This window comes from Scardinius erythrophthalmus (genome assembly GCF_964197995.2).
Source record: "Scardinius erythrophthalmus genome assembly, chromosome: 17".
Lineage (NCBI taxonomy): Eukaryota > Metazoa > Chordata > Actinopteri > Cypriniformes > Leuciscidae > Scardinius > Scardinius erythrophthalmus.
The window spans coordinates 1934890-1950647 of NC_138237.1; the positions used below are offsets into that span (position 1 = coordinate 1934890).

At 37.8% G+C, this 15758-nt stretch overlaps 1 protein-coding gene across 2 annotated transcripts; it reads left to right on the forward strand.

The window, feature by feature from the left end:
* Positions 1-13335: 13335 nt before the first annotated feature.
* Positions 13336-15514, forward strand: LOC308705328 (vitelline membrane outer layer protein 1 homolog). 2 transcript variants are annotated; one of them, XM_081390280.1, is made up of 6 exons: positions 13336-13446; positions 13558-13691; positions 13904-14025; positions 14129-14242; positions 14490-14671; positions 15070-15262. In XM_081390280.1, the coding sequence occupies exons 2-5, from the start codon at positions 13620-13622 to the stop codon at positions 14668-14670; spliced, it is 489 nt and encodes a 162-aa protein (XP_081246406.1). In that variant the 5' UTR covers positions 13336-13446; positions 13558-13619; the 3' UTR covers position 14671; positions 15070-15262. The 2 variants fall into 2 exon arrangements, with proteins under 2 accessions (XP_081246406.1, XP_081246405.1); XM_081390279.1 differs by having other exon boundaries at positions 13336-13691; positions 15070-15514.
* Positions 15515-15758: the final 244 nt, after the last annotated feature.

Sequence of the window (15758 nt, forward strand, 5' to 3'; positions counted from 1 at the left end):
TGATGAAGACACTGTCTGTGTGTTCTGAGACAGCTGCTGAGGTGAATGCATAGGGCTTTTAAGTTTTTACTATGGCAAACATTTTAATGTGTGGCTAAAAAAGGGACTTGCCCTTACACATCTCTTTTATTGTAGGATTTTTCACAACCTGACAGAAACTGAAGCCTCTACCGTCTACCTCAATGGGCTTCAGAACAAATGTGAACAAGGATTTAAAAACCTTGACATAAATTACAGTCAGTCCTGTGTTTGTACGTAGGAAGTCAAGGAACTTTTTTGTGATTTGATTAGCCTCCAGAAAACTTGTAAAGATCATGTTTGTGGTGGAATTATGTTTCAGGAGGAAACAGACTCAGTCAGGGCCCTGTACAATAGGAGTCTTGAACTAGACTGCACACTAAATGAGTCTCAAACTAGACTGCAGACTAAAGGAGCTGGACTGTGAGCTGAGGAGGCTCCAAATAAAAAAATAAAAAATTGGAGATCAAACAGCTGGATAAAACTGACCTCAGTATTTGAACTTTTTTAACCAAGTAACACGAATATTTATTAATGCAACTTTCTCTTGCTCTCTTTCTTTCTTCCTCCCATCCCACAAAACCAATAAAACAGTTTGAGGCCTATCTGCAGTTTCTGTGCTTTTATTAAGTGTAATATTGTATGGTGATTGCGTCTACATATGCATCAGCTGGGTGGTCAAGTGTGATCGGGTCACACTCATAGGGGAGAAGCTGATTTTGTGGTGGTTCTCGCTCCTTTCTACTGGTGGCTATATTGTGCAGAATAGCATGCAGGCACTATCTGTGATGCCCGCTCTGGTGACTCTTAAGGGCCGAACACAGTTGAAACGTGCCTTTAGGAGGCCAAAGGTCATCTCTATCTTCACTCTGGTTTTACTGAGGGCCACACTGAAGCGGTGCTGTGGCCCTGTCTGAGGGTCATGATAGGGGGTTATTGTGTATAGGTTTTTCTGACCTAATTCAAATTAACAGTGTTTTGTACTGTACCAAATGTAACTTTCTTTCCTCAAAGCGCTGACACAACACAGACTCACAGAAAATTCCTGGTCATGCACTGGAGCCAGGCCATTTGGCATCCAAACTTGTGATCATACGTTCATGACCACAAGTCATCTGCAGATGAAATGTTTAGTAGATAATTGTTATATATGTTAATGTTACTTACTATTAATTTAAAGATTCATCTCACAGAAAATAATCATCTCACATGAAGGCCTACTTGAACATTAAGGCTGTGAAAGGACTTCCTATTAACATAATGTGCCTCATGTTCTCCTGGAGCAGTGGAGATTGCAACATGTGTGCAGTCTATTGCTCCAATAACTCTAGGGAATCCTATCATAAGATTAACAGAATAATAATAAAAAAAGATTTTAAATAATTCTTAACATGTAGGCTACTGTATTGTATAGTATACATTTTTTAAATTTGCTTTTTGAAAGAAAAAAAATGTGTTCATGTGATGTCGCCCTATCAATCTTACCGGCAATTTTATAAAAGCCCTATATTTATGGACATGGTCAATAAATGTCCGGGGAACTCTATGAAACTATTACTCCTGCAGCGCGAGGACCACCTTGTGAAAAAACGCAATGCAATACCATTTGCGGTACAGTAAGTGCATGACGTGTCGTTCGTGCAGTTCGACGTGTCAAATTCCTTATGTGCGGCCCAAGAAGTTTGCAAAAATAAGATATTCCTTCCGCGGAAAATCTGTATCTTTCAAACAAAACTCTTGAAACTCTTTCTCTACGAAGTGCTCGTCTAACAATTTGCACTGAGATGTCCACAGGTTTTTATTTTTATTTTGCTTATGAACAATCAAATAACAAATAAGGAAAAAAATTAAAAGGTGAAGACATTGCAACAGACACTGGGAATTAGTTACGTCACCTATATGTTTCTTTGCTCACAGCTGATTGGTCAAACTTCAGTCTGAGATCTTGAATCCAGAACATAACCTGCCCCGGAGCAGGTTAGCCGTGCAGCGTAAGATACCATGGCGACGAACACCGATTAAAGCCAAGCTACTTTCATAGTACCTAAAACCCAGGGTTGGCGGAAACTAAGCTGAAACATAGCTGGCTAGCCACCTAATCCGGCTTCATGGTACAGGCCCCAGCTAAACAGAGATTCGATGAAGCAGCAGCAGAGATGGCGAGTCAGGAGCAATCCGATGAAAAGTTGGCATTTTCAAGGTGGAGATATAAGCACTACTTCAAATTCATTGAGGTCAAAGGCAAGAACTAGGGGTGGAACGGTACATGTAGGCCTATTCGTATTGAACCGAAAGAGAGAGAGAGAGAGAGAGAGAGAGAGAGGCGCGGGCGCGATCGAAAAGTTGCAAAGTGTTTACATTTGTGTGTGTGTGTGAGAGAGAGAGAGAGAGAGAAAGAGAGACGCGGGCGCGATCGGAGAGTCGCAAAGTGTTTACATTTGTGTGCGTGCGCGTGTGTGTGTGGCGCGGACGCGACCGAACAGTGGAAACATAAAAACATAATCCGTAATTTTGTTTGTACAGGACATTCACACTGCAAAGTGTTTAAGTTACTGCTAATTAAAATGAAGAAAAACAAAGGTTTATTAATTTAATAAATAAACTAATTATATAAAACATATATAATGTTATATAATGTGCACAGTCAGTGCACTACAAATAAACTGGTTCAATGCCTTTACTTTGTTAATAAAACTTTTAATAAAAAAATGAGAGAGGTCGATTTAATTTGCAGTGTTAAATGCACTGTTGCCAGTAAGTTACTGTAATTAGGATTTACAGTACATTACCGTTTTCAGTTTTAAAGTATGGTACTGTAATTGTGTAATACAGTGCATTACTGTAAAAACAAGGCTAATCAGTACACTACTGTAAATATTTTTTATTTGTACTAAATTAGATTTCATAATTTTGATATATAATTCATTTTATTTTTATCCTTCATAAATACTACTAACATACAAACCAATTAGACAAAGTTATTACAAAATACCATTTTTTTATTTAAAACATTTCATATATATCACAAAATATACAGTCTGCCAATGCTGGAAATGATGTGTGAAATTTTTACACATTAATGGGTGAGTTTAGGGTCAACGTTTTTTGTGTTAATTTTTAACTCATTCATTGTGTTAATGATTTTAACAAAGTAAATATGTCAGAAAGGTTAGCACAAAGATGTGTAAACGTGTTAAATTAACACATTATGTGATGTCCTTCACTGCACACATAGTTAAAGTCATACATAAAATCATAAACAAAACGTTAGCATTTGACAAAATGAATGTAGAGTCATTGGTTGTTTAGCTTATACAAGTATTATAATGAAATATCAACCATTACATTCATAAAACTGCAAAATATAAATACATTTTTAAGCAGTCAAAAAGGAAATGTCCAACACAGGACAAAACACAGTTCTTTTCACAATACATGACACATAACCCTACCATCAAAATAATTTCACTTATTTCCAAAAATGTGTTGGATTCATGTACACTGGTGGCCAAAAGAAGTATTTAAGTGTCTTAATGTTTTCGAAGTCTATTTGATTCTCAAGAAACATTTCTTATTATTATCAATGTCTGACTGTCTACCCCTCAGTGTACTTCTACTTCTACTTCTACGAGTAAAAATCCTCATCAAAATAATCTTTAAAAAGTCAACACAATGTTTTTGTCCACCTTTGTGAATAAATGAACTTCTCCAAAGATTGGTTCCTGATCAGAACTTGACTGACAACATCAGAATGTTCCCTGATCTGTATGCGTGTCCACAAACGTACTCAGTCCTTCAGAGGAGATCCCGGTTCCAACACTATATAAAACACAGAGAGAGAGAGAGAGAGAGAGAGAGAGAGAGAGAGAGAGAGAGAGAGAGAGAGAGAGAGAGAAATAAATATTAGTGTCAAAATATTTTTAACCTCCTTTTTTTTTACATTTTTATTATTATGTTTACAATAACTTAAGAATATGTATTTGTAAACAGCTTTGGCAATAGCATATTAAACATTTCAACTGAACTAAATTAAATTATTCCAGATTAAATTTTAATACTAACAAATCCTAAATTCTGTCCAAAAATGCTGAGATCCATAGAAAGAACAACTGAAATCGATGATTTTAGCCCATTTCAGCTTGTCTGCAGTGAAGGAGTACCTGTTTGAGACAAATACACAGTAAGACGACACATGCAAGAAATCACTGTGTGATGATTAGTGGTGGAAATTTTGATTCTTTCCAGAGACTCGTTCATTTTCAGTTCGTTCACCAAAATGATTCGTTCAGATTCGTTCACTGATTCGTTCAGTGACAATTTCTTCATAATTACATAAATACTACAGTAGGTGGCGAAAAATAGTGTGTTTTATGCTATGCTTTAACGAACGTATTTACTTGTTACAAAAAAAAAAAAAAAACGGATTTGGCTTCGTTAAAATGTATGCCTTATTTACTAAATTAATAAAATAAGTCTAAATAAGAGGTTCAGATGACCAAAGCAAGGTTTTCTTGCATAATGAACATTTTAAAGTGTTTGGTCAGACATACACATTCATAAATCAAGGATTATATTAAACATTGAGTTCTGAATGTTAAATATGAATATATAAACAATAGAGATCGCTAAGACATGTGACCAACTGGGCGGCAACGTCATCAGAACGCAAAGAATTATGGGTATGTTTGGCCCGTTTCCATGGGCTGCATAGTAGGCTAGTATTCTGGCATGAAAATAATGGAGCTGGAGATTGTAAAAGTGGGGCAGAAAATGTAGTATGCTTAAGCACCACACTCCTCGCGCTCTCTCATCTATCTGCATGCAGTCAGAATTCAAGAAACCAACGTGTGTCTGTGTGTGTGCGTGCGTTCGTGAGAGAAGCGCGGGCGCGATCGAACAGTGAAAACATAAAAATATGCTCCGTATTTTGTGCATGGACATCATTCAAACTGCCAAGTGTTTACTTATATTTGTGTACATGTAATGGGTAGAGAAAATGACCACATATATTAGTTTAATTAAAAAAAAAACTTCTATTTTTTTACTTAAAAAAAGCCGTTGCACTGCTTTAGTTGGGTTGCCGTGGAGACGGTAGCTCAAGCGCTCAGAAATAAACATCCAGCGCTTGAGAAAGACATAATTTTTGTATATCCACTTCTTTCCAACCCACAGTGCTATCCAGCCTGTGGTTTTGTACCTGCCCAGATTCCCCTACGTCTAAGGCCGGTATCATACACTCGCAATAAAACACAACATTGTGCTTTTGTCAAACTGTAAACTCGTCAAACTGTAGCTACAGCCGTCACCCAACCAAAATCTCTCTCTCTCGAACGATTCCGTTCTTAATCTTATGCCATTTCTATCGTGAGAACCATAGATATCATATATAAACGCCTTTATTATATGATATCTATGGTGATAACGACTATTGCAGTTTATAACACAGCAGGTAGACGGCATCTTGAACACAACGTTCTTCCCTCCATGCAATGATGAAGTCTGGCGCGTTTTGTTTGTGCCGCGGATTCCCAAAATGCTTTGCGTTCACCACTGGGAATACGTCATGATGACGACACATTAGCAATCCTTATTGTATGTGCACACCTATAACTGCGCTTTGAATGAGATTTGAATTACATGCTAAATGACCGATCTACCCGGTACTCTCATTCATTTCATTCACGAACGAAATGTACCAGTTTGTTCAATTCGTTCACGAACGAGAGCTCTCTCTCGTTCAGACTCGAAACAGAGCGATCTCAATCCGTGTATCATTCGTTCAATCGTTTTTTGATTTAATAATGAAAGTAGAAAAATTAGAAAACAGTTCCTTTTTCGATTTTTCATTTTTTTTCAAAAAAACGAAAAACAAGAATTCAGCTTGATTTTTCGTTTTTCGTTCTGAGGTAGCAAAATTAATAAACAGCTGGAAAATTCGATTTCTACACGTGGGCGGGAATGAAACGCCCCTTTCCTCTGATTTGTCAGCCGAAGATCAAACTGTCCCGTCATCAGTTCTTCCTCAGTTCTGCACTGCAGAATAAGAGTCCTCTCCGTTGTGTGGATTCTTAACGCGTTTATTGCAACTACATTTAATCTTTTTTTCATCAAACAACCAGACTAACGAATGGTTCGACACAACCCGTACTGGGAAATAAACTAGACAGGGCTTTCTTCTGTGTAGATATAAATTCACCTAACTTTATGCTTTGCATCAGCTCGGTATGCAGGGTAAATGACGGCTGTTAGCCTAACATGGTCGCCCTCGATCGCTCAGTAATTTTTTTTTTTTAAATAATAAATGTAGATATAGATAATCAATATAATTAGTTGTAAATTAAATATTTTAAACACTTATAGAAAAAGAAAAGAATAATGCATTGACTAGGCTATATATAGCCTAAGCCTAGACTATATTAACATAAACGCATGAACTGTCATTCAGACTGACTATCTAACAACCGGAGAACAGAGAACAACAGAGATATTAAAATACATACTCTTCTGAGTTTTATAATAGGCCTTATTGTGTTTTATTAAATTTTATTAATTTATATCTCAAAGATGTGTGCTTGTGCGCAGTGCACTGGGTCATGTTGAGAGGGAAACAAACGCATTTTATTATTAGCCTATTCAGAAAAAGACCGGTAAATAAAATTCAACATTAACATTATAAACACTATTAATAACATATAGGCTATTTCTATGCATATTTTACTTCCCCTTACCATTACTTCCCCTTTGACATTTGCCTATGTCAAATCCTTAAATGAATGGTATTCAGAAAACAACAAGAATAAAAAATAAGTAGCCACGTATAATAAAAATATAACCTAATAGCTTATAATAATAGCCTATTGTGTCCTTTATTATAAACAACATTTAGCCTATTTTAAACGCCAAGCCTAAGCAAATTTAGGCTCTTTGAATCGAAACTGAAACTGTACCGACGTTGGTTTCGCGCATCTCGGTCCTAAGTTTCCATATTTGCAATGCAAAATTTGGATGCTAACTGTAAAGAAGGCTTTAAACTTCAGTCGAGTCCCAATATAGGCCTACACGTATAGGCTAAATCATCATCTTCACAGCATGGGAAATGAGTTTGGAATAACTGCAGTGTGGCACAGCCTTTATATTGTACAACAGACGAATTAAATTAAGCAGAATAACTTTTTATATATTTGGTTGACTGTGTTTTATTTTAATAATGAACAGGCTGCGATGTCAAGTTAGCAATGCCAGAAGTGAACTGATAATAGCCTATGTTGTGAGAGCGAGCGATTATCAAGTGAACTGATAATGGATTTGTTGCTCAGCAGGGGAAATAACTTCGTTATTTGTTACTCTGTCATTCGAAACAGTAAAAATTTATATTTTTATTTGTGTACATTCAAAATGACTACAAAATGCCATGCCTTTGAAAAATAAAGAAAACAACATGATTTCTACTTTAGTGCGTCTCAGTCTCCTTGAACATCTTTCTGGCGCACACCAAAAATGAACCAAAATAGAGTGAATAGCCTTCGGACGCGCCTACTTTTCAAAGTCAACATTTAGATTATTTGAAGTAAAATGCATTATATAGTCACTTAGGAATAAAACTCAGCGTGGTTCATGATAAAAAAGAAAAAAAAAATTACAGTTCGGATAATATGAAAATAGCAAACCCCTGGCACTTGAGAACTCTGGTCTACAAAGAAGAAAGCCCCGTCTAGTCTATTCCCCAGTACGGGTTGTGTCGAGCCATTCATAGTCTCGTTGATGGAAAACATGAAAAAGTTGCAATAAACGCGTTAAGAATCCACACAACGGAGGACTCTTATTCTGCAGTGCAGAACTGAGGAAGAGCTGATGACGGGACAGTTTGATCTTCGGCTGACAAATCAGAGGAAAGGGGCGTTTCATTCCCGCCCACGTGTAGAAATCGAATTTTCCAGCTGTTTATTAATTTTGCTACCTCAGAACGAAAAACGAAAAATCAAGCTGAATTCTTGTTTTTCGTTTTTTTGGAAAAATGAAAAATCGAAAAAGGAACTGTTTTCTCATTTTTCTACTTTCAATATTAAATCAAAAAACGATTGAACGAATGATACACGGATTTATTTCATTTGACTGATCCTATCTTTACCCGGAAGTAAATTACACCGCTGTGCGAAGTGATAGATAGCCTATATGTCGGACGTGTAACTTATTTATGTCCGACACGGTCAGACATGTATTTATCATTGAGTCCAGAGAAAATTTAAGGTTTTGATATTAAGATAATCTACTTCTTTTTCAAAATATAATGCAGACACAGTGGCGCTCGGGCCTTTTAAATATCAGGGTAGATCAGCGCTGTACCAAAGCCCTGGAGCCCTGGAAAGATAGTGGTACCAGCAGGGTCTGATCTCAGAAAGGAGGGTTATCTCAACAGATGCTTCCAACTCAGGTTGGGGAGCCCTGTGCTAGGGCAGGCCCGTATCCGGCCTCTGGTCGAGCTCGGAGCAACGCCTTCATATCAGCATTCATATCAACATATCGAGGTTTTTCTAGCCCTAAAAACCTTCCTTCCATACCTGGTGGGACACCACGTCTTGGTCCGCACGGAAAACATGTCAGTGGCGTCTTACATAAATCACCAGGGCGGCCTCAGGTCCCCAAACCTGTTAGCCATAGCCTCACAGCTACTGCTATGGGCTCAAACCAACTTGCGCTCACTCAAGGCAGCTCACGTGCCAGGCACGATGAACGTGGGAGCAGACATGCTTTCTCGGGGCAACGTTTCCCCAGAGAAATGGTCTCTCCATCCCCAGACGGTTCTCCTGTTATGGGAGCGAGGTCTACGACAGAGCAGAGGTAGACCTCTTTGCCTCAGAGACAACTGTCACTGCCCAATCTTTTTCTCAAAGAGCAGGGATGCGCTGGCCCACGAATGGCCCAGCCTCACCCTCTGTGCGTTCCCTCCAGTCTCTATGATTCCTCAGGACATCAAACGGATCAGGTCATCGAACGGTTTAGCTCGGAACCTCGACCCAAATACGTGCGAAGTACCATTGGTCCTCTCCTTCCTGAAAAAAAGGACGCTTTACAAAGTTGACTAATGTAAGCGTTGAACGTCAGTGCAGGGTCAAGAATAATACCCAAGTTTTTGACAGTGGCAGATGGAATTATTGCTGTAGCTTCGAGGTCAAGTCTGGGAATGTTGCTTACATTTTTTGTTAGAGATGGAGGGCCAGTGATTAATATTTCTGTTTTAGTCAGATTCAGACTGAGAAAATTGGAGTTGAGCCAGGCCTTTAGTTCATTAATACATGATGATAGTGATGTGGTCTGGTGAATAGAATCCTGTCGGCAAGCAGTATATATCTGGTGGTTTATGGTGAGTTTTCTCCCTATTTATACTCTTCTGACATGTCGCTCAAGTTGGCAGGGCATCAAGCGCTCCTATTGGACCACGCGCGCCCGGGCACTCACCATAGGTTTGTGCAGTTGCCGCTGCACAGTCAATCAGCCCGTTTCGCGGGCTATTATGCTCTTGCTGTGCAGCTGCAATGCGTTTTAAAATAAAGGCTTCAATATTCTCGAGAAAAGGAGTTTTCCCACAGCGTTTGCAATGCAGTACTCGTTCCCTTATCTCTAACGAAGGGAAATGTCTCCGTTTTTCAAAATAACCATGTATGTGTAAACGGGGCAATTAGCCGTCAAAGCATGCCCGGTTTTGATAAAAATAGCTTCTACTTTATTTAAATTTAGGCCCCGTTTACATGTACATGGTTATTTTGAAAAACGGAGACAATTCCCTTCGGTTGTGCCCCTCGGAGAGCGGGTTCAGCAAAAAATCGACAGCTGGCAGCAGGAAGTAGCCGCTAATAACCAGAAGTCGGAGGTGGATGCAGCTGTGCTTATTTATATAAAATACCTATATTAGTAAATATTTTATATTATTTTATTATTTTTTTAAATTAAATATAAATTATTATTAATTACCAGAACCACATCCTCTTCTACCACTGTTTGAAGAATTCATCTTCCAGAATACGTTTTAATACGTTTTGTGAGTTTATTTTTAGTCCATCTCCTACCCTGAAGTCCGTTTTGCAGAGATGGACTAAAAATAAACTCACAAAACGTATTAAAACATATTCTAGAAGATGAATTCTTCAAACAGTGGTAGAAGAGGATGTGGTTCTGGTCCTTCAAGAGTCACTCTCAATCTGTCTGTATAAAGCCTATAAAAAAACAGTCTTCATGTATTTTACTACTCTTCAGTTTGTGATTCTTATTAAGAGAGGGTCGTTTTTTAGGATTCTTTGCCTACCCCAAGTCTCTGAGACCCTGACACCTTGCTCTTCTGGAGACTCCAGGTAGGTTGCAGTTCTGGAAAATGGTGGCGCTGAAGACTAAAGGGTTCCTGATGGTTTCACACTTAATTCTTCACCTTAATTCTTCATTCTTTTGCAGTTAACATGTGTTTTTTCTTCTCCACCTGTTTTTGTCTGACCCAATGAGCATTTCACTGTCCAGTGGTCATGCCTTAACTGCAATCTCTAGTATTGCATTAGTATTGCATTCTTCTCATGGGGATTTAATCATTTTTGACTTTTCAGTCTTTGTTAAATCTCTTTTTTGGCTTATTTTATCTGTAAAAGAAAACTTGCCTAACAATTCTGCACACCTGAAAATAAAAAGACATTTTTCATTTCCAGCCTTCATGAACAATTATATATCACTTATAAATGATTAAATACAAAATTAATAGTAATTATTAAGATTAATATGGTTTGGAATTGGCAAAATGTTCCTGGAAATAAAATATGATCAGAAAATCAACGTGCCTAATAATTCTGCACACACTGTAATAACCTCTAATACCGCATTGGGGGAAAAACTACTAGTCATATATTTCAAACCTTAGCTAAGCAAAATTATCTTGCATACTCTATGTACTCTAATGTACTTAACGTATCAAGAGTAAAAGTAAAGGAATTCTGCAGGAAAATAACCTCGTCAGGGTTTTTATGATGGTTCTGCTTTTATTTTATGCCTACTGCATATGTTGCATTTTACTTCCGAATATTTTCAAGGTTGATACATTTAAACTATATACTTTTGTGTAGTTTATTGTAAAACTGCATCATATTGTAAAATAACCTATAGTGTTGCTGTCCTGTGTGGGAAAATCACTTCGAGAATTAACGATGTAGTTCCTTACATACCACCACTGGTTATTTTGAAAATTAAAGTAACAAAATGTAGACCTATTGTCACAATATTAACAAATTGTTGCTATACAGCTCCGTCCAATTTCAAAGGGCGCATCTGAAGCGCTCGGACCGGTCTAGCCTACGGAGGATTGCTCTTGTTGCCTAGCAACAGTGACTGACAGCTGCCGATGACGAGCGGGAGTAACATGCGCACTGGACTTTTTATATTCAGCTGAGTTTTATATTCAAATAGGGTTGAAAACCTGTGTAAATATATTTACCAAGGTCCATTTATGTACATAATAAAAAATAATACACTAGCCTACAAAATCGCATCAAGGTAAGATATAAATGAACATTTTAATCTTCGGCTATCCGAAGATTCTAAGCCGAAAGTAGGCTACATGACCTCAAACATCCTTAATACCATGTCCTCCAGTAAAATATAAAACATAAAAATGACAATAGCCAATTCGGGCTCCATAGCTGTTTACTCAATTATATCAAATGAATTGTCAGGATGGCAGGATACTCTCGCACCGTTGCTTGGCACCTGGAGCGGTAATCGGGAACACCTGGCTGCACAATTAGGAAATCCTACGAAGGCTACATGGTGCATCGTTCGGAGGACGCATAGGCTGCATCGTTTGAAGTCCGCAGCCTTCTAAGGATGCAGTCTTCACATTGGGACACAGCTATAATGAGCATTTGACAGAAATAGCGGCCATCTTGAAAAAATGGCCACCATGTTGAATTTTTGGATGGCCAATGCCTTTTTCCAAAAAAATTGACCCTTAGAGAGTATCTTTGCCAAATTTCATGCTTTTATTCCAATTTGAACGATTCTCTTGAAATGTGCCATTAATCTTCTGCACTATTAGAACCTTAAAAAGAATCATATCAGCCATCTTGGTTGAGTTTACTGGAGTTCAGGTATATGAAAAGGTGAAGATTAGAACCTAAATTTGGTGGAAAACAACAGGTTTCTGATGAGTTGATTGCCTCTTTGGATAATGATATGTCATTAAACCACCAATACCTAGTGATGCTACGTCTGACACCGACGCTCCGAAGCTTGCTTCGAACTCGACCGGTCCTTGCAATGAACCACTGCTTCGGAGCTTGTATCATTACGTCACTAGTCACGTGAAAATGACTTCTGAAGCAAACACACTGGTTCAGTCCTGTAGTGAACCACCTGACGCTTTGACAGCCCAATCCAGTGTTGACAGGTTTGAAACCTGGCGGCTGTATTTCTTATAAAAGTTAAGGTAAAAAAACAACAACATAGAAACCATTACAGAAATTCTATTGGATTTAATGGTTTTCATGGGAATTTTATTGGTTGTAATGGGAATTATAGTGGTCTCTGTGGGTCCACTGATATGTGTTGGGCTGTATTGGTGGGGGCATTAAATCCTAATGCAATATGTACCAAACACACAGTTAAAAAAATAAATAAATTATGTAGTGGTTTAAATGGTAAAAGCCAATGGTTCCCATTTTAATATAAACCCATTAGAATTTCTGTGATGGTTTCCAACTTTTTTTAAGCTGGTCTGATCTTCTGTCCTTGTCTAAAGAAATAATTACACACACACAAATCATGCTTAATGTTTTATTATCAAGGTGAACACGTGAAATTCATCAGTATCTGTAAAATTCACCTACATGAGTTTCACAGCACTAACACTGTGTCAGCTTTGATCGCCTCGGTGAACACGTAATAAACGGGGCGTTACTTGCATTTTATGGTTGTCAGCTTTGTTGCATTACATTTACTTCACCAGGAGATGGTGCTGCAATTTCTATCTGAATGAAGCTTCGAGTAATGAACCATTTTCGACACAATTGTATCAGAAAGCAACAATGCTTCGAAACGCTTCATTTGGCCATCACTACCAATACCCAGAGCTGAGGAAAATAAACCCCGAGTGAAATACAACAAGCTCGGAGTTGACGACTCCTTTGACTCAAAGTGTGATTATCTGCTGTATATATAGACACCTCTTAACTCATTGATTGGGTTGATTAACTGATTGTGCTCCACAGGTGTTTAATTAGGGTTAATTATCTGAACGTGCTCCTCCCGAACTTTGTTAATAAAACATTATTTCTTAATATGCCAAATATGGTAGGGGTTGATCTTTGAGTATTATGATTGGATGGAATGGACATCGTGGTTAATGATTCTTGTGTATAAATATGAGGCTTCTTCCTAACTAAACTTGAGAGTGTTATGGTACTATACTGTCTCTGTTTAATTATTCTCTGCAAATTAATCTAACTATCAGTGTTCAGGCCAGTGCTGTAGCAATGCATCACTTCTTTTCCATGATGTTTTCCCTGCTAGCCATTATTGGGCATGTGAGCACCGACCGGTCTTACAGATCTGAGCTGAAGGTGACGAATGGAATGGGTTGGGGATCGTGGGGGCCTAAGAGCATATGTCCGAGTGGAACATACGCCGCAGGGTTTAGTCTGAAGGTAAGTTGGGCATTGACTCTGTGGCTAATGTGGGGGTGGATGAGCGCTTCAAAGATTCAAAACTATAGAGTTGCTGTTCATTTAATGCCAGGGAACTGCACCTGCTTAAGATTTAAGTGCCAGTATAATATTAAAGAGCATGAAGATAAATGTTACTAAGTTTTGGGTTAGAGTTTCTTTCAAGTGGAAGATTGTCTCAATGTTGTTTTAAGGTGGAAACACTTCAGTTGGGTGATGATACAGCGCTCAATGGGATTCGTCTTCACTGTGTCGATCGGTCCAAAGATTCATCAAGCTCACGTGGATACACCGTAAATGAGTCCAACGTAGCAAAGTAATGGACTCCGATTATGAACAATTATTGCATTTAAGCTAGATAAGTAAATTAAGGATTTTCTTGAATAACAATGATTTAATCAGGCAGCTGTTTTCTTCAGGTGGGGTTCTTGGCAACGTATCAGATGGTGTCGTTCTGGATACTTTACAGCTTTCCAGCTGAGAGTTGAATCTTCCCAAGGAGACAGAGATGATACGGCCGCAAACAACATCAAGTGAGTGTGTGCTGCTATAAGTTCTACAACATCTCTTACCCAGTGTAAACCTCTTACACCATATCTTACCCATCCTGGTTTTATTTTGCCATTTAAGGACTCAGTTTTCCCCCATCAATAGTTTAGGTAATATCACACTTGCAGTGGTGCTGCTGTTCAAGATTGTGATTGCTGCAGGTGATCATGCGACTGACACAACAGCACAATATATTTTATCATAATATTGTCACATAATTTTTTTTTTCAGGTTCAAATGCAGTGGAGGTCAGGAGGTGGAGGGTGGCGGCACAGAATGGGGCAACTGGGGTGACTGGAGTCCAACGTGTGAAGGAAAAGGAATCTGCGGCTTACAGACCCTGGTAGAAGAGCCACAGGGAAGTGGAGACGACACCGCTCTCAATGACGTGATCATGCTCTGCTGTGATTAAGGTGATGTGATTTCAATCAAACTCAGACTGACGCAGACACTGATGCTTCAGAAAGTTCATAAACAGATCGTAAAACCTATTCATATTCGTCAAGCGGTTTAGTCCCGATTTTCAGAAGAGACTCACTTTATATGATGAGCAGATTTAATTTAGGCTTTTATCTAGACACAAACTTTGATCAGCAAACATAAAAAGAAGCACTTAATGTGGAATAACAAACTTCATGTGTTTCTAAAAGCTAAAACATTGTGTAATTGGTCCTCATTCGTCAAGCAAGCATGTTTCAGCTTCTATTTGTGCTTACTGATGTGTGTTATGTTTAAATATGGATATGTGGTGAACCACCCCTTTAAAACAAAAATATATAATATATAAATAAAATATATTTGTCTTCTACAGTGGCAGTGAAGAGGTTCCCCAATGTGTCCAGAGGAGCTTTGGGGATTGCAGTGAATTCTAAGCTGGGGGAACTGAGACTGCTTGAAAGGAAAAAACATTATATATATATATATTTGATTTAGAATATGCTCCCTGCTTGATTGTGTTATATGAACATGTTTCAGACATCAAATAAAAATGTTCTTAAAATGTTACATGTGACTATTTTCTTAGACTGAAATATATGGAGGGCAAAATATATTTTGTGGTATATTTTGTTAAATGTTTTTAAAATATATTTTCTAAAATGTATTTATGTACATATATTTTGAAATGTATTTTAGCAAATATATTTTTTGGCTTTTTTTGTATTTTTTGAAATATATTTCAAAATATATTGTAGAATTTTTATTTTTTTCTTATCGTATGGGATATCTCCCACCACATGTACGTTTTTAGAGTTTTTCACTATCTCACTCTTTACTGTGCAGCTACAACTTAGTGTTTAGTAGGCTATATGACTTTGGCATTAGAGATCACTTGAATATATGGAATATACAGCTACAACTTATTGGTTGGTTCAGTTCGACTAGCTAATTTAAATAACGGTCAAGTTACAAAAAATAACATGTTAAAGTGTGTAAGCACATCAGTCTACTCATATTGTGTTAAATGCTTTAAAGTAAATACCCAAGTTGTGTAAACTTTAA